General features: G+C 46.5%; 1 protein-coding gene across 4 annotated transcripts in view; it reads left to right on the top strand.

The window, feature by feature from the left end:
• The window catches only part of farp2 (FERM, RhoGEF and pleckstrin domain protein 2), an 88,862-nt gene that overhangs the window by 36,286 nt on the left and 32,534 nt on the right, over positions 1-20,042 (top strand). For 3 of the 4 annotated variants that reach the window (XM_039003015.1, XM_039003013.1, XM_039003012.1), the window contains exons 8-13: positions 4,059-4,206; positions 4,325-4,420; positions 6,271-6,434; positions 6,641-6,709; positions 6,798-6,855; positions 7,113-7,515. In XM_039003015.1, coding sequence (XP_038858943.1) covers positions 4,059-4,206; positions 4,325-4,420; positions 6,271-6,434; positions 6,641-6,709; positions 6,798-6,855; positions 7,113-7,515 — 938 coding nt within the window. The remainder of the gene's footprint in view (positions 1-4,058; positions 4,207-4,324; positions 4,421-6,270; positions 6,435-6,640; positions 6,710-6,797; positions 6,856-7,112; positions 7,516-20,042) is intronic. The other variant, XM_039003014.1, reaches the window with a different exon arrangement.

Below are 20,042 nucleotides of genomic sequence, written 5' to 3' on the forward strand. Positions count from 1 at the left end.
TCCCAGCTTTGATGCACCTGTACTGACCTCGCCTTCTGGATGATAGCTGGGTATTTGTATTTATGGATCCCCATTAGATTCCTGCCAAAGCAGCAGCTACTTTTCCTGGGGTCCATCAAAATTAAGGCAGTTTATACAATTTTAAAACATTACAATACATTCACAGATTTCACAACACACTGTGTGCCCTCAGGCCCCTACTCCACCACTACCACATATCTACAGTACTAAATCCATGTATAATGCGTATGTTATCGTGTGTATGTATATGTCTGCCAATGTTTGTTGCTTCACAGTCGCTGCTGTTCCATAAGGTGTTTTTTAAATCTAATTTTACTGCTTGCGTCAGTTACTTGATGTGGAATAGATTTCCATGTAGTCATGGCTCTATGTAATACTGTGCTCCTCCTATAGTCTGTTCTGTACTTGGACTGTGAAGAGACCTCTTGTGGCATGTCTTGTGGGGTATGCATGGGTGTCCGAGCTGTGTGTTAGTAGTTTAGACGGACAGCTCGGTGCATTCAACTTGTCAACCTCTCATAAATACAAGTAGTGATGAAGTCAATGTCTCCTCCACTTTCAGCCAGGAGAGATTGACATGCATATTATTAATATTAGCTCTCTGTGTATGTCCAAGGGCCAGCTGTGCTGCCCTGTTCTGAGCCAATTGCAATTTTTTTCAAAGTCCTTTTTTGTGGCACCTGACCACACGAATGAACAGTAGTCAAGGTGTGACAACTAGGGCCTGTAGGACCTGCCTTGTTGATAGTGTTGTTAAAAAGGCAGAGCAGCGCTTTATTATGGACAGACATCTCCGAATCTTAGCTACTGTTGTATCAATATGTTTTGACCATAACAGTTTACAATCTAGTGTTACTCCAAGCAGTTTAGTCATCTCAACTTGCTCAATTTCCACATTATTTATTACAAGACTTAGTTGAGGTTTAGTGAGTTTTGTTCCAAATGCAATGCTTTTAGTTTTAGAAATATTTAGGACTAACTTATTCCTTGCCACCCACTCTGAAACTAACTGCAGCGCTTTGTTGAGTGTTGCAGTCATTTCAGTCGCTGTAGTAAAGCCAGAGACACTCTGGCTTTACTCAGTGGCATGTCGTTAGTAAAAATTGAAAAAAGCAAGGGGCCTAAACAGCTGCCCTGGGGAATTCAGGCCGTGGCCCCGAGTGTTTGTTGTCCTACAGTCCCCTTGTCAAAACTAGTGCACTATATAGGGAATAAGGTGCTATATGGGACGCAGGCTCAAATGGCACCTTATGAAGCTGAACCTAAGATGCGTTTGTTTTAGCTGTTGCAGATTGTCTGCTTCACCTCCAGTACTGAACATCTTGTTTGAAGCTAATGTCCCGGAATCGTCTTTGACATGCAGATTTTCTGCTTCACCTCCAGTACTGAACATCTTGTTGTTTGAAGCTAATGTCCCGGAATCGTCTTTGACATGCAGATTTTCTGCTTCACCTCCAGTACTGAACATCTTGTTGTTTGAAGCTAATGTCCCGGAATCGTCTTTGACATGCAGATTTTCTGCTTCACCTCCAGTACTGAACATCTTGTTGTTTTAAGCTAATGTCCCGGAATCGTCTTTGAAGTGGTTCAGGCAGCACTAAATTGCTTTGAATACCTTGATAATAAGATAACAACGGGGTTTATTATCTTAGATATTTCTGCTGGACACAAGCTGACATAGACACTTAAAATCGCACATCAAACGTAGTCAATAGACAACTAAATGTGACTGTGTCTCTGGGAGGAGTTGAGTCTGGGCAGCTGTTCAGAATTCAAAGGGCTCTTCGTGGTAATGTGGGGGTTCTAGCTCACTGCCCTTTCCCACATTGAACAGCCTGCCTGTTCAAACACCCTCCATGGGCTTCTAGTGGCTTTCCACTCCTTTTCTATAGACTGTGGTTGTGTCCCTCTGGGCCCTGGTTAGAAGTAGTGCACTATAAAGGAAATAGGATTGCATTTGGAATGCACACTGCCTCTTCTCTCCTCAGTGACAATAGGCAAGTTTCCACTGATCCAGGTTTATTCACCAAAAAGCAATGTTGCAGAAGAAATCTTTGCGTCATATGCAATGGACAGATGTATAGGATATATGTTTTAAAGATCAACAAAAATGTTATTCGTGTGAAATGGGTGTCTATCTTTTCTTTTTATTATAATACTCCACTCAAGTTAACTTGGCCGGAACGCAAGTTTCGCCATCCAAATCTTCACCATGGCCCAGGTTTTGGCCTGTATGCCCTCCCACCTGTCTCCCAATTTATTAATGTCGATTTGTCTAAAAGGGTAATGGAAACACTTCAACCATTTAAAAAAAAATACATTTAATTAGGTGTGACATTGTTACATCATGCTGTTTTTATCAACACGACAGTTTGACAAACTCGCCCTAGCAGGCTATCGACGCAAGGCAGTTTGACGGAAACTCGCCCTAGCAGGCTATCGACGCAAGGCAGTTTGACGGAAACTCGCCCTAGCAGGCTATCGAAGCAAGGCAGTTTGACGGAAACTCGCCCTAGCAGGCTATCGACGCAAGGCAGTTTGACGGAAACTCGCCCTAGCAGGCTATCGACGCAAGGCAGTTTGACGGAAACTCGCCCTAGCAGGCTATCGACGCAAGGCAGTTTGACGGAAACTCGCCCTAGCAGGCTATCGACGCAAGGCAGTTTGACGGAAACTCGCCCTAGCAGGCTATCGACGCAAGGCAGTTTGACGGAAACTCGCCCTAGCAGGCTATCGACGCAAGGCAGTTTGACGGAAACTCGCCCTAGCAGGCTATCGACGCAAGGCAGTTTGACGGAAACTCGCCCTAGCAGGCTATCGACGCAAGGCAGTTTGACGGAAACTCGCCCTAGCAGGCTATCGACGCAAGGCAGTTTGACGGAAACTCGCCCTAGCAGGCTATCGACGCAAGGCAGTTTGACGGAAACTCGCCCTAGCAGGCTATCGACGCAAGGCCGTTTGACGGAAACCCGCCCTAGCAGGCTATCGACGCAAGGCCGTTCGAAAAAAACATTCTACATGTAGACAACAAAATCAGTGGACAAGTTAATGGAAACATAGCTATTGATGTAGCAGCTCCTAGGTTGGCAGGCAGGGTGGTGGGTTATCTCCCCCTCTGGCTGTTGCTGTTGGGGAGGAAGCTCTGGCTGTTGGGGAGGAAGCTCTGGCTGTGTCCCATATGGCATTCTATTCCTTAAATAGGGTTTAAGGGCCCTGGTCAAAAGTAGTGGACTATACTGGGAATAGGGTGCCATTTAGGACTCAGACTATGGCTAGTGCATGGCTCCTAGCCTCCTCCCTAGCACCCTGATCTAATCCCCCTCGGCTCAGGCCAGGCTATTTGATTAGCCAGACAGCCAGGAGGGGAGAGAGGGGCAGGAGGAGGAGGAGGAGGGGAGGCAGGGGGAAGAGCGGAGGAGGGGTGGCATAAGGAGATTTCACAGCTTAAAGGATGAACAAAATTAGAATGCTGGGTGATGATCTGGCATACTGCCACCCTACTAACCAAAGACAAGCATCATGATTAGTTTGTACACGCATGCGTGCGCTCTACTAAAAAACATTCAGATTGGCGATTGGATGGCTTTCCTCTTCTCCAACATGTTGTTAGTCAAACAATTTGACATGTTTTCGTTTCAGTCCTTTAAGAGGTTAGGGCTGGGAGAGGAGCTTTCGGGGGATTTACAGTCATTGTCTTTTTATTGCTAAGAGTGACTCCTCTTCTCAGGAGAATCACCACAACCCATGTTGACACACGTCAGCCATTTTGTAAGTTCAACAGCCAGCCGTTCTCTCTGATCTTTCTATAGGTTGTAAAACCCAGTAGACTGTTAATATTCAGTTTATCCACACCCTCTCGCTCATATCAGACAAATTCATGAATAAGACCAATAAAGTGAACCAGGGATGGAACCGACTAATAGACATTCTTGTTGCCACGGTTCCAAAAGCGGTGCCATACCATCATTGCAAAGACAAACTTCCACTGACCTGAAGTGAATGGGAACTCAACTTCCTCTGTCTTTCTCTCCCCCCAGCGGGCAGACTCCAGCCGACTCAGACTTTCAGGTTCTGGAGATCGCCCGTAAACTGGAGATGTACGGCGTCCGCTTCCACCCAGCTGCCGACCGCGAGGGAACGAAGATCAACCTGGCCGTGGCTCACATAGGCCTGCAGGTCTTCCAGGTGACTAGTAGTTCTACTGCTGACACACACACACACACCTCGTGCCACCTCTGAGAATGCACCCGAGGCCTCATCCAACAGGTTTCAGATTTTTGTCTTCGGTCTCATTTTCTCCCAGGGTAACACCAAAATAAACACCTTCAATTGGTCCAAGATCCGAAAACTGAGCTTCAAGAGGAAACGCTTCCTGATCAAGCTATACCCAGAGGTTCATGTGAGTACTGTATTTCTGTCATCAAAGCATTGGAGGTAATCAGCAGTTGAAAAAAAATTAAGTGTTCTCGCTTGTCCCTGTTTTGGTAAAAAACCTGAGGGATGGGGCTGAAGAAATGTAACCACTCTCCAATTTATAGACCAAGCTTTGGATGAAAAGACTGATCATCCATGATATCAAAATTATAGTTTTAACCATGTTTAACTTTGGCATTTTACCTGTATCATTAATTCATAAGTCCAAAGATGGATGTAGCATCTGCAGATTCAACACAAATAGTCTAATTGGGTGGCATTCAGAGTGTCTGGCGTTGTACTCTAAATCAGATTTGTAAAGACAATGTAAAGGGATCTGTGCTTTTTATCCCAATGGGCTGAAGGTAATCTGTGCCAAGTTCTAACCATATACAGTGCATTCGGAAAGTATTCAGACCCCTTCACTTTTTCCACATTTTGTTACGTTACAGCCTTATTCTAAAATGGATTTTTAAAAAATTCCCCCCATCAATCTACACACAATACCCCCATAATGACGAAGTAAAAACAGGTTTTTAGAAATTTTTGCAAATATCACATTTTCATAAGTATTCAGACCTTTTACTCAGTACTTTGTTGAAGCATCTTTGGCAGCGATTACAGCCTTGAGTCGTCTTGGGTATGACACTACAAGCTTGGCACACCTGTATTTGGGGAGTTTCTCCCTTTCTCTGCAGATCCTCTCAAGCTCTGTCAGGTTGGATGGGGAGCGTCTCTCCAGAGATGTTCGATCGGGTTCAAGTCTGGTCTCTGGCAGGGCCACTCAAGGACATTCAGAGACTTGTCCTGAAGCCACTCCTGCATTGTCTTGGCTGTGTGCTTTGGGTTGTTGTCCTTTTGCAAGGTAAACCTTCGCCCCAGTCTGATGTCCTGAGCGCTCTGGAGAAGGTTTTTCTCAAGGATTTCTCTGTACTTTGCTCTTCATCTTTCCCTCGATCCTGACTAAAAGGCCTGATTGGTGGAGTGCTGCAGAGATGGTTGTCCTTCTGGAATGTTCTCCCATCTCCTCAGAGGAACTTTAGCGCTCTGTCAGAGTGACCATCAGGTTTCTTGGTCACCTCCCTGACCAAGGCCCTTCTTCCCCGATTGCTCGGTTTGGCCGAGCGGTCAGCTCTAGGAGGAGTCTTGGTGATTCCAAACTTCTCCATTTAAGAAAGATGGAGGCCACTGTGTTCTTGGTAACCTTCAATGTGGCAGCAATGTTTTTTGATACCCTTCCCCAGATCTGTGCCTTGACACAATCCTGTCTCGGAGCTCTATGGACAATTCCTTTGACCTCGTGGTTTGGTTTTTGCCCTGACAGCACTGTCAACTATGGAATTTATATAGACAGGTGTGTGCATTTCCAAATCATGTCCAATCAATTAAATTTACCACAGGTGGACTCCAATCAAGTTGTAGAAACATCTCAAGGATGATCAATGGAAACAGGATGCACCCGAGCTCAATTTCAAGTCTCATAGCAAAGGGTCTGAATACTAATGTAAATACAAACACCTGTTTTCATTTTGTCATTTATAGGGTATTGTGTGTAGATTGAGGATTTTTATTCATTTTAATCCATTTTAGAATAAGACCGTAAACGTAACAAAATGTGGAGAAAGTCAAAGGGGGTTGTGAATACTTTCCAAATACACCGTACATGTTTACAGCAATCATCCATGAGTGTAAACGTTAGCTTTCGAGTAATATTTTATAGGAGCACTTTGGGAATAACTGTATTTAATCCCTGCTTTCAAGTGTCTTCTGGGACTACATGTACATATTGTTGGATGTATGTATTTAGTTTAAAATAAAGGCCATATTTAATTGTAGGGGCCTCATCAGGATACCCTGGAGTTCCAGATGGTCAGTCGGGACCAGTGTAAGATCTTCTGGAAGAACTGTGTGGAACATCACTCGTTCTTCCGACTCTTGGATCAGCCGCAGCCCAAGTCCAAAGCCATTCTCTTTAGCAGGGGATCGTCGTTCAGATACAGGTATTTCTGCTTTCTGCTGAATCATACGGAGGTCGATTTTTGTTAAAAAAAATATATATATTTTTAAATGTGACGTTATGTTGAGGTAAAATTTTCACTGATGTGAAGTGTACCATTTGTAGTATACAGCTTGAACCCATAGGAGACTCTATGACTCGTGCTTTTGTTGTTTGATTGTATCTGTGTTGTGACTCTTTCTGGTTTAGTGGGAGGACCCAGAAGCAACTAGTGGAATATGTCAAGGACAGCGGATCAAGGAGGACACCATATCAGAGGTGTGTGCCTCTGTCTCTGTCTCTGGTCTCTCTGTGTCTTTGACCTCTGTTTAACTATCATGTGGTCTCCTGTCTCTCTATCTGTCAGGAGGAACAGTAAGGTGAGGATGTCAGCTCGCTCTCTGGCCCCCGATGTGCCAAAACAGGTCAGTGGGATTACAAGACTAATGCATCTTCCGACAGGGTCAGTGGGGAGTCTTTCCGACAGGGTCAGTGGGGAGTCTTTCCGACAGGGTCAGTGGGGAGTCTTTCCGACAGGGTCAGTGGGGAGTCTTTCCGACAGGGTCAGCGAGTCGTCTTCTATCCGACAGGCTAAAGCATTTTAGGAAGGAGGTGCAGAGTCGTTGGAAACTAATGGAACCCTTTCTCCCCCATCTCTCCTCTTTCTTTCATGTCTTTTCAGACGTTGTCGTTCAATGACAGCCTGCGGGCGCCAGGTTCCCCGTCCTCTGCGTCTGGGTCCTTCTACTCCATACAAGTCTCCAGCTCCCCCCCACGTCCGGAGCCCCAGGCCCAGTCTCCACAGCCTCCTCCCCAGCAGCAACAGACCCAGTTTCCACAGCTTTCTCCCCAGCAGCAACAGACCCAGCTCCTGCCCCCACAGCTGGCCAGGCCCTCCAGCCCCCCAGCGAAGGAGGATCCCCACAAGGCCACCGGCATCCCCCCATGTCACCACGCCTTCTCACAAGGTGCCCCAAGTTACCCGGCGGCAGGAGACTGCAACCCCTCGTCTGTGTGTGTAGAGAGTAGAGCTTCCCATCCGCAGCAGCAGCCCTCCCAAAATGGCAATGAGGATAGTGAGCAGGGTGAGGGATGGGGGTCGAGGTACAGGGGGGGAGGAGGGGGGGAGACGAGAGTGTTCCTCTCAGCTGATGTGTTTGAGGCGGAGCTTCTCCGAGCCAGGCAGAAGCCCCTGTTCCCATTGGCTAACACCCAGCTCCATGTCACAGAGGAGTTCATAGATGACGACCCCACTGAGATGTCGTTCTACGGTGGCGGGGCCGAGGCCTATTACGGCTATGAGGAGAAGTGGGGTCAGTATGGTGGTTATGGGGAGGGTGGTGGTGGTGGGGACCTCACTAAGACCAGGGGCGTCAGTCTGGGTCTGGAGGACCTGAACGGTAACACTAACCTATTCTCTGACCACAGCATTGTTGGTCGCTCCGAGACCAGCTCTCTGGTTAACAACAGGTCAGAGTGTAGTTCCCTTGACAACCTGGGGCTTAGTTCCGCAGGTGACTCCCGGTCTCTGGGCTTTGACGGGCCAGACTTCTCCTCCTCCCTCCGCCTCCCGGGCTCTGACAACCCGTCCGAGGCTAGCTCCATGGTTAACTTCCCGGCGTACTCGATCCGCTCGGAGACTAGCTCGGCGTTGCAGTTCAGCGACCTAGTGGAGCAACTAGAGCACCTCAGCTATCCTCCTACGGCCACGGAGGGGTCGGCTAACGGCAGCGACGATTCTGACTCAGACTGGGGTTCAGACAGCGGCCTGCCCCCTGAGCAGAACCTGTTCTATAGCAATCCCCTAGCCGGAGGGCCAGGCGGGGTGGAGGGGTTCCTTCTGCAGTGTCATGACCTGCAGGCCCTAGCCCTGGCGGAATCCTCTGGTGGACCCCCACATTAACATGTGAAGGCCCTGGGGGAATGCTCTGGTGGACCCCCACATTAACATGTGAAGGCCCTGGGGGAATCCTCTGGTGGACCCCCACATTAATATGTGAAGGCCCTGGGGGAATCCTCTGGTGGACCCCCACATTAACATGTGAAGGCCCTGGGGGAATCTTCTGGTGGACCTCCACATGAACATGTGAAGGCCCTGGGGGAATCTTCTGGTGGACCCCCACATTAACATGTGAAGGCCCTGGGGGAATCTTCTGGTGGACCCCCACATTAACATGTGAAGGCCCTGGGGGAATCCTCTGGTGGACCCCCACATTAACATGTGAAGGCCCTGGGGGAATCTTCTGGTGGACCTCCACATGAACATGTGAAGGCCCTATATAGGCAGTCCCTCTACTTACTTACCTAACATTACATTATTTTGGCGAAGATTTGAATATTCGCGGAACATTTTTAATCAGATTTGAATCTTTAATTTTGTGATTGGCGAACGGCCCCACTTCTCACTCATTTGATGCCTTTTTACTAGGCAATCGCATTTACCTTTACTAGGCAGCCAGTCACATTTACCTTTACTAGGCGGCCAGTCACATTTACCTTTACTAGGCGGCCAGTCGCATTTACCTTTACTAGGCGGCCAGTCGCATTTACCTTTACTAGGCGGCCAGTCGCATTTACCTTTACTAGGCGGCCAGTCACATTTGACCTTTACTAGGCGGCCAGTCACATTTACCTTTACTAGGCGGCCAGTCACATTTGACCTTTAGTAGGCGGCCAGTCACATTTGACCTTTAGTAGGCGGCCAGTCACATTGACCTTTAGTAGGCGGCCAGTCACATTTACCTTTAGTAGGCGGCCAGTCACATTTACCTTTACTAGGCGGCCAGTCACATTTGACCTTCAGTCACATTTACCTTTACTAGGCGGCCAGTCACATTTACCTTTACTAGGCGGCCAGTCACATTTGACCTTTACTAGGCGGCCAGTCACATTTGACCTTTACTAGGCGGCCAGTCACATTTGACCTTTACTAGGCGGCCAGTCACATTTGACCTTTACTAGGCGGCCAGTCACATTTGACCTTTACTAGGCGGCCAGTCACATTTGACCTTTACTAGGCGGCCAGTCACATTTGACCTTTACTAGGCGGCCAGTCACATTTGACCTTTACTAGGCGGCCAGTCACATTTGACCTTTACTAGGCGGCCAGTCACATTTGACCTTTACTAGGCGGCCAGTCACATTTGACCTTTACTAGGCGGCCAGTCACATTTGACCTTTACTAGGCGGCCAGTCACATTTGACCTTTACTAGGCGGCCAGTCACATTTGACCTTTACTAGGCGGCCAGTCACATTTGACCTTTACTAGGCGGCCAGTCACATTTGACCTTTACTAGGCGGCCAGTCACATTTGACCTTTTTTAAACAGATCAATTGCAGCACTTACCCAGACATCATACCTACTAATGACTGGTCTCCTTCTAGCTCTGCTTTTGGGTCCAGGCTATGCTTGTGTTATTTGAAACAGGATATTTTAAGACCTTTTCTGCCTCATAACAGTGGTCTGACGTTACAGCCGTCAGCTCATGTTGCATCGCACGGCTCAGTAACAGTACGAGCACAATACTGACGTCGTAAGTGGTCGAGTGCAGGAATAGAACGAGTATAATATGCTTGCCTATGTGGCTTTACTTAATAATTGGAGCGTTATTTGATGGGATACGGTTGCTATTATATCCCCCTAGCATACAGCAATTGCTCTAAAGTTGTTTGTGGTTTTGAATCTGTCGGTACCATTATGGTGACTCTGTTCTTTGTCCACTCTTCCGTACCACTACGCTACACAGTCTTTGATTTGGCCTTTATGTCACAGCTCTGTACTGTTAGGTGCTTTACATTTGGCCTTTATGTCACAGCTCTGTACTGTTAGGTGCTTTACATTTGGCCTTTATGTCACAGCTCTGTACTGTTAGGTGCTTTACATTTGGCCTTTATGTCACAGCTCTATAGTGTTAGGTGCTTTGCATTTCGATTCCTTAATCTTTTACTTTTTTTTAAGGAAAATATTTCTTATGTTTTCAAGACACGTGGTGCTTATTCAGAATAAGACATAAAATTGTATTGCGACGTGAATGTTGGGAGGAGAATATTTCTACAGCTGATTAGTATTGATTGTCTGTCATTCTGAAGAATATATCTGTTCACCATCGTTGAGGTTCAATCTTGTAACCTGCATGGATGCAGGTTCAGACTTAATACAGCTTTGATTTTAAATATATCATTTTAAGTATAATCGATTTTGATTCAGGGGATTCAGACTGTAGCCGTCTCTTTGACTTGAAGATATGTGTTCTTTGTCTAAATTTAACACCCCTGAAAGTAAATTTGATTTTTAATTTTAACAGCACTTTTCATAACTAATAGTATTTTACTTAAAAAAAAAAAAACATCTTAAATTTACATAAAAATATCTGTGATTGTCACATGCTTTTTGTGAATCAAAGATTAATATTTGTGTCATACCACTCAGATCTCAGGGGTAGTAATGAAATCAATGCTGATCCTTCATTAGTGTAACACAGTCTTGTAAATCCTTCATTGGCGTAACATAGTGTAGTTGTATGTCAGTGTATTCTCTGTCTGAAAGAGGTTATACAGGCCTCGGGGACTGTTATAACGTATAGATATATAGCAGACTGCTGCTAAAGTTAGAAATTCACCATTGTATGCATCCCAAATGACACCCTATTCCCTACATAGTGCACTACTTTAGACCCAAATGGCACCCTATTCCCTACATAGTGCACTACTTTAGACCCAAATGGCACCCTATTCCCTACATAGTGCACTACTTTAGACCCAAATGGCACTTTATTCCCTATATAGTGCACTACTTTTGACCAGAGCCCTATGACACCCTATTCCCTATATAGTGCACTACTTTTGACCAGAGCCCTCCTATAAAAGCACTACAATGTGTGTTTTTTATAGAGCCTTTATATCATGCTACTACTGTCTTGAAGATTTTGTTCCGTTGAGACATCTGCTGGACCATAATAACCTTGACTTTCCTGTCCGTTACCACGTCTGTCTTGAGTATCACACAGGTTCATGTTAGGTACTGGGTTAACAGAGTGAGGCTATATCGTTCTGCCCCTGAACAAGGCAGTTAACCTACTTCCTATAGGCCGTCATATCGCAGAGGTTTTTACGTCCTGTTGAGATTTATTAAGAAAAGACGTAGACGAATGAAACGAGACACAAGCACATTGTAGATTTGAGTCGGTGTAGATTTGAGTCGGTGTAGATTTGAGTCGGTGTAGATTTCAGTTTAAAGAATGTAGGCAGTGTTACGCTGAGGGAATGTTCTACACGCCACAGCCAACAACGTGAATGTACTTTTTAACAAACCCATGTGACAAAATATGACGTTTCTCCTTCAGTAATAACAGTAGCTAGTATGCCAATAGATTACAAACTGTTCAGATGTCTTCATGTACTATAAGCAAAGGTAGAAGCCCTGAGTAAACAGTAAGAAGCATTTATACTTAACCTGGTTTATATTCCTTCAGTGAAAATCATGGGGAATCAAGGAAGTTCTGAACAGAGTGATGAAAAATGAAGTTTTACTATGTCACCGTATCATTGTGCTGGAAGTGATTTTTCATAGCTCCTCGTTTCTGTTACATCATCTGATCGTTTACTGTAAACATGTTGCGTGAGGTTTTATACACAGCCTATAATCACTTCCTGTAGTGGCGTATGAGGCACTTCAAGACAATAACACTAACAGCCGCAGTAGAAAACAAGGGACTTTTCTCACTTTGGTCCTTCATCTTGTCACTTTTATATAACCTGCCATTTTTGAGATTCATCTTAGCAGTTCATTATTATTATTATTTCTATAATATCATTTGATGAATGAACTGGTATGCAGCCATTACCATAGTGGGTCTAGTCCAGTGACGTATTGCGGTGTTGACATCCAAGCCACAGATATGTGTTGGGTTTTCTGCTTGGGTCGGAGAAGGGAACAGTGGAACAGTGTGGAGAAACAATTGACTAGGTGCCATGGTAAATAAAGTCCTGTTGAATCGACATAAGGATGGGTCCTGAACAGCACCCTGTTCCCTACTTAGTGCACGATGGGCCTTGGTCAAAAGTAGTGCACGACATGGGTTATAGGGTGCTGTTTGGGGCGTAACCATAGAAATGGAGTCAGTGGAGTGTTTCTCTACTTTGTTATGAGGAGGAAATTACAGCATCAATGTAAACTCCCCAAGTCCCGTTTTTTTAAATTTCCTGTCATTTGAAGCAGCTAGCTTTAATCTGCCCAAAGGCCTTCTGTAGCACAATAGTCTGCTCACTCGGAAGGTTATTTACATTTTTTTGTCATTTAGCAGACGCTCTTATCCAGAGCGACTTGGGGGCTTTAAGTGCTTTGCTCAAGGGCACATTAACAGATAAAAAATTCACGTTGTCGGATTGGCGATTTCTAAACCAGCTGTAGTCTATGAACCTTTGGCTGTACTGCTTTCACTAATGTTGCCTTATTGTTTGACTCATTCACTTAATATGTATTCATATAATGGATCGCTGATGCTTAGAGGTGAATTTTAAGATTGTTTTAAAATATTTGTGTGATTTTTCTACATGAATGTCAAAATGGGGGGGGGGGGGTATATTTGAGTGATTTCTACATGTGTTTACGAATGTAAAAGTGGGGGTGGGCGGGTAGTATATTTGAGTGATTTCTACATGAATGTCAAAATGGGGGTGGTGGGTGTATTCAACATGCATTTATGAATATTAAAAGGGCGGTTGGGACCGGGTACATTTAAAAAAATATATATATAATAATAATAATTTAAACCACTTGGCGATCAAGAAACCAACTAATATTTTAGCTGCTGAGTAAAAACGGCTACGCTACGTAGTTTCTATTTTCTAAAACTCTACAACCCAGGTTCTCATTGTCATTTTGGTCGAATGTCCCCCCCCCCTTTGTAAAAGGGTTCATAGAAGCGTGTTTGCGGAGCCTCGCTCTCTACCATCACAAGTGAGTCAAACAGCAGTCCTCTGAGCCTCCTAGAGAGGGTCGGGTCAAAGTTCAAATACCCAGAAAACACAAAAAAAAGAATGCACAGATGGAGACCCTTTGCATTTCCACTCATAGATGTTTAAACCTGCGGTTGTTGGCCTCTGTTAGAACATTTTGTCTTTGATTCGTGGCCTGCAGATTCACCCCCCCCCCCCCCCCCTCCACCTCTCTTGAATCAAGTGCCTGGTGTACTAAGAGACAATTATTCACCTAGCTTTTGATCTACTGTAGCTTGCAACTGGCACTTATAATGGCATCAAATACTGCAACACACATTTCTTAATCAACATGTATGGTTACTGATTCTAAACAAAGTGTACTCTTACGTTTTTGTATGTTTTTTTTCTCTTAAGAATAAAGTAATCACTTTTGGGTACTTTTTTAATTTTTTATGTCAGACTTAACATTTATTTTAGATATTTTTGTTGATTTTACTTTCAATCAAGGAAGCAGAGAATCATGTGCAGAAGAGGTTTTGGTGATCAATTCTGTGGCTTTGGAATTTGAATAATCCTCTACTGAATTTGACAGCCATCAACTGGATAATTACATTTTCTTTTCATGTTAGTGGATATTGTTAAATGAACATTTGAAATACAATATTGCATAAACGGATGGTCCCGACAACAAAGTGTTGATTTCAATACTGTTTTAAACTGATGGATTTTTTTAGCTACAGCTAAACCCTGCCTATTCATCCCTCTAAGACTGACTCGCTGACTCATCACCTTGTCCAGGAGTGGAGGAGGAATGCTAGAAGTGGCGTCTGCACGCTAGAGGCTTTAGAGAGATGAATTTGGATGGACCAATTCACCTTGTCCTCGCTCCACCTAACCCTACCTCAAAAACCCTCTAACCCTCAAGCAGCTACCCTGAACCCTGTAATGTTGCAGTGTTTAGTTAAGACACCAGCGCTGTGGACCACACTCTCACACTCAGGGGACGAACGGCTAGTGGGTTACCTGGTCCGGTACACCTTAGAGAAGTACACCACAACCTCAATAGGTCCCTTTGGTTACTAGGTCCAAAAAATACATTAATAACAGTATCTAGTTTTGGGGAGACCATTTTATCTTCAATTCTATATCCTTTCGGAAATCGCTAACACTTTTTAATTGTTTCATGTCCCTATCATTCCTATGGTTTTGTGTAACCACTGTGCCTGGCCAGAGCATGTCGTTTAGGATTAGGGCTTAAACTGCAGGAGCTGTCTGCTTTGTTTAGAATTAGAGAATACAAAAAAAACACATGTTCCTTATTTTAATCTAGGCTGTGTTCCAAGTGGCCCCCTATTTCCTATATAGTGCACTACTGTTTAACCAGAGCCATAGGGCTGCTCCTCAAGTACTACATTCCACAGCCTCTGTGTGTGTGGACATGCTCCCTGTTTAGACGGGCTCTCTGCCAAGTCATTCCACACAGCAAACCCCAACTCCCCCCTTCCTGTGACTGGACTGTCCATCTCCCCCCCCCCCCCCCCCCCCCTTCCTGTGACTGGACTGTCCAACCCCACTCCCCCTCTTCCTGTGACTGGACTGTCCAACCCCACTCCCCCCCCCCCTTCCTGTGACTGGACTGTCCAACCCCACTCCCCCCCCCTTCCTGTGACTGGACTGTCCAACCCCACTCCCCCCCCCTTCCTGTGACTGGACTGTCCAACCCCACTCCCCCCCCCTTCCTGTGACTGGACTGTCCAACCCCACTCCCCCCCCCCCCCCCCCCCTTCCTGTGACTGGACTGTCCAACCCCCCCCCCCCCCCCCCTTCCTGTGACTGGACTCCCCACTCCTCTCCATCTGTAGAGACTTTAGACCAGGGATCATCAACTAGATCCAGCCTCGGGCTGATTTATATATATATTTTCTTGAGTGGATGGTCAGGGGCCGGAACATAATTACAAATAAGTGGTAGACTGTTAACCTCAAGAAGTCCAAACAGATATGTCTGACCAAAACAATTAATTTCAAACCTTGTTGACATTAGTATACGATCACGTCTCTCTGTGTGTGGGAATATTTGGGAACAGATTTACAAAAATTAAAATCACTTGGAGCTGATTTCCTGGTATTGTACAGTCTTTATGTCCAACAATGAAACCACCCGTGGGCCGCCGGGTAAGAAACCCTGCGGTAGACTGTTCTATCTCCCCTTCTGTAGAGAGACTGCAGGCTGTGCTATCTATCTCCTCAGTCTCCGCCCGTCCTGTTGTCCCCCGTGGGGCTGTAAAACAGTTAAACTATAAACCACCGCCTGTCGACCAGGCCGCCGCCGATCTGTGACCCAGGGAACTGTTTCCAGGTCGGGGAGGAATCTTTTTAATTTTCTCTTCCTGGTCTGTCGTTCTGTTTCTCTTCTGTGAGAAATGGGAGAACAGCTCTGACTTTCTGTGGCTCTGTCAGGAAGAGTACAACCAAAACGTCTGGATGGTGTGAAGTTTGATTCTCTCCACTTCCTCCAATAGGGAATCATCACACCGCAGACTCCTCCAATAGGGAATCATCACACCGCAGACTCCTCCAATAGGGAATCATCACACCGCAGTCTCTGGGTGCTTCCCAAATGGCACCCTATTCCGTATTTGGTGCACTACTTTTGACTGGGGCCCATAGGGAATAGGGTGCACTACTTTTGACTGGGGCCCATAGGGAATAGGGTGCACTACTTTTGACTGGGGCCCATAGGGAATTAGCTTCACGTAAGAGCTGGTGATAAATCATTCTAGTAGACTGCAGCTCTGAAAACAATGGCTGGGGAGAGAAAATGTGGGAGCCATTATCTTTCTCTATTCATGTCAAACCGTGTGTGTGTCAATGTGAGAGCATGTGGGACTGTAACGAGAGTGTGTGTGAGCATGCGGGACTGTAACGAGAGAGTGTGTGTGTGTGAGAGCATGCGGGACTGTAACGAGAGAGTGTGTGTGTGTGTGAGAGCATGTGGGACTGTAACGAGAGTGTGTGTGAGCATGCGGGACTGTAACGAGAGAGTGTGTGTGTGTGAGAGCATGCGGGACTGTAACGAGAGAGTGTGTGAGAGCATGTGGGACTGTAACGAGAGAGTGTGTGTGTGAGAGCATGTGGGACTGTAACGAGAGAGTGTGTGTGTGTGAGCATGCGGGACTAACGAGAGAGTGTGTGTGTGAGAGCATGTGGGACTGTAACGAGAGAGTGTGTGTGTGTGTGAGAGCATGCGGGACTGTAACGAGAGAGTGTGTGTGTGTGTGAGAGCATGCGGGACTGTAACAAGAGAGTGTGTGTGTGTGTGTGAGCATGCGGGACTGTAACAAGAGAGTGTGTGTGTGAGAGCATGCGGGACTGTAACAAGAGAGTGTGTGTGTGTGTGTGTGTGAGCATGCGGGACTGTAACAAGAGAGTGTGTGTGTGAGAGCATGTGGGACTGTAACAAGAGAGTGTGTGTGTGTGAGAGCATGCGGGACTGTAACGAGAGAGTGTGTGTGTGTGTGAGAGCATGCGGGACTGTAACAAGAGAGTGTGTGTGTGTGTGTGAGCATGCGGGACTGTAACAAGAGAGTGTGTGTGTGAGAGCATGTGGGACTGTAACAAGAGAGTGTGTGTGTGTGAGAGCATGCGGGACTGTAACGAGTGTGTGTGTGAGCATGCGGGACTGTAACAAGAGTGTGTGTGAGCATGCGGGACTGTAACAAGAGTGTGTGTGTGAGCATGCGGGACTGTAACAAGAGTGTGTGTGTGTGTGTGTGAGCATGCGGGACTGTAACAAGAGAGTGTGTGTGTGTGTGTGTGTGAGCATGCGGGACTGTAACGAGAGAGTGTGTGTGTGTGATAGCATGTGGGACTGTAACAAGAGTGTGTGTGTGTGTGTGTGAGCATGCGGGACTGTAACAAGAGAGTGTGTGTGAGCATGTGGGACTGTAACAAGAGAGTGTGTGTGTGAGAGCATGCGGGACTGTAACGAGAGAGTGTGTGTGTGTGTGTGAGCATGCGGGACTGTAACGAGAGAGTGTGTGTGTGTGATAGCATGTGGGACTGTAACAAGAGTGTGTGTGTGTGTGTGTGAGCATGCGGGACTGTAACGAGAGAGCGTGTGTGTGAGCATGCGGGACTGTAACAAGCGAGCGTGTGTGTGTGTGTGAGAGCATTGAAAGATTTGTTTGAAGAACCCGTCAGCCTGCTTCTATTGAAGGACATTGTCATACAGTAACAGCATGTTGCTTTATGGTTCTGTCAAATGGGATTAATACAGTGTGGATGAGCAATAATAACTTTATTAGCATATTTAATATTTTTTTCATTTTTTTTTTCAAATAGGTCCAAATGTATCCTCGACCTATGATTCTGTACCTATTCCCTGAATTTATTATTTATTTATTTAACCTTTATTTAACTAGGCAAGTCAGTTAAGAACAAATTCTTATTTTCAATGACGGCCTAGGAACAGTGGGCTAACTGCCTTGTTCAGGGGCAGAACGACAGACTTTTACCTTGTCAGCTCGGGGATTTGAACTTGCAACCTTTCGGTTACTAGTCCAACGCTCTATCGACTAGGCTACCCTGCCTCCCCTCCACTCTAACCACTAGGCTACCCTGCCGCCCCTCCACTCGAACCACTAGGCCACCCTGCCGCCCCTCCACTCTAACCACTAGGCCCCCCTGCCGCCCCTCCACTCTAACCACTAGGCCCCCCTGCCGCCCCTCCACTCTAACCACTAGGCCACCCTGCCGCCCCTCCACTCTAACCACTAGGCCACCCTGCCGCCCCTCCACTCTAACCACTAGGCTACCCTGCCGCCCCTCCACTCTAACCACTAGGCCGCCCCTCCACTCTAACCACTGGGCCACCCTGCCGCCCCTCCACTCTAACCACTAGGCCGCCCCTCCACTCTAACCACTAGGCTACCCTGCCGCCCCTCCACTCTAACCACTAGGCCGCCCCTCCACTCTAACCACTGGGCCACCCTGCCGCCCCTCCACTCTAACCGCTGGGCCACCCTGCCGCCCCTCCACTCTAACCGCTGGGCCACCCTGCCGCCCCTCCACTCTAACCGCTAGGCTACCCTGCCGCCCCTCCACTCTAACCGCTAGGCTACCCTGCCGCCCCAGAATGAAGTGCCCTTTCCCCTCTACTGTGTTGTTGCTTGGATGTTCCTCCCACCTTTTCCCCAAAAGCAGAGGCTTGTACAGTATAGAGCAGATCCCTCCTGTTCCCCCTGAGCACCACCTCCCTGCTGCCTCCTGTGGGATCCATTTAGAAATATACAAGCATATTTTAATGTCATGTTAAGAGTGTGTTGTTTTCACTCATGCTGTGTGTAGAGAGAAATACTTTTTTTTGTTTGGGATAACAGAGGAGAGACGATGCGGTACTCCTTAAGTGTTGTCTGTCTCATTCATGGGTTTGATATATTTACTACATGACCAAAAGTATGTGGACATCTGCTCGTCGAACATCTTTTAAAATCAGGGGCATTAATATGGAGTTGGTCCCCCCTTTTGCTGCTATAACAGCCTCCACTCTTCTGGGAAGGCTTTCCACTAGATGTTGGAACATTGATGTGGGGACTTGCTTCCATTCAGCCACAAGAGCATTAGTGAGGTCGGGCACTGCTGTTGGGCGATTAGGCCTGGCTTGCAGTCGGCCTTCCAATTCATCCTAAAGGTGTTCGATGGGGTTGAGGTCAGGGCTCTGTGCAGGCCAGTCAAGTCCTTCCACACCGAACTCGACAAACTATTTCTGTATGGACCTTGCTATGTGAACGGGGACATTGTCATGCTGAAACAGGAAAGGGCCTTCAAGATCTCCCTTCACTGGAACTAAGGGGCCTGAACCATGAAAAACAGCCCCAGACCATTATTCCTTCTCCACCAAACTTTACAGTTGGCGCTATGTATTGGGCCAGATAGCGTTTTCCTGGCATCCGCCAAACCCAGATTCATCCGTCGGACTGCCAGATGGTGAAGCGTGATTCATCACTCCAGAGTAGGTTTCCACTGCTCCAGAGTCCAATGGCGTGAGCTTTACAGAGACTCACGCCCACACTTGACATTACCCATGGGGATCTTAGGCTTGTGTGCGGCTGCTCTACCATGGGAACCCATTTCAAGAAGCTCCTGACAAACAGTTCTTGTGCTGACGTTGCTTCCAAAGGCAGTTTGGAACTCGGTAGTGAGTGTTGTAACCGAGGACAGATGATTTTCACACGCTACGCCCTTCAGCACTCGCCGGTCCCGTTCTGTGATCTCGTGTGGCCTACCACTTCGCGGCTGAGTCGTCGTTGCTCATAGACGTTTTTCACTTCACAATAACAGCACTTAGAGTTGACTGGGGCAGCTCTGGCAGGGCAGACATTTGACAAACTGACTTGTTGGAAAGGTGGCATTGTATGATGGGGCCATGTTGAAAGTCACTGAGCTGTTCAGTGCTGACAATGTTTTTATCTGGAAATTGCATGGCTGTGTGCTCGATTTTTACCTGTCAGCAACGTGAGGGGCTTAAATAGCTGAATCCACTAATTTGAAGGGGTGTCCACATGCATCTGTGTGTGTGTATATATAGTGTGCAGCAGAGATGGAATATGAATTCAATCATTTAGAATTTGTAAAGACACATTTTGAAATGTAATTCATAGTTTGGTGTGTT

The sequence above is a fragment of the Salvelinus namaycush genome, chromosome 10, assembly GCF_016432855.1.
Source record: "Salvelinus namaycush isolate Seneca chromosome 10, SaNama_1.0, whole genome shotgun sequence".
NCBI classification, from domain to species: domain Eukaryota; kingdom Metazoa; phylum Chordata; class Actinopteri; order Salmoniformes; family Salmonidae; genus Salvelinus; species Salvelinus namaycush.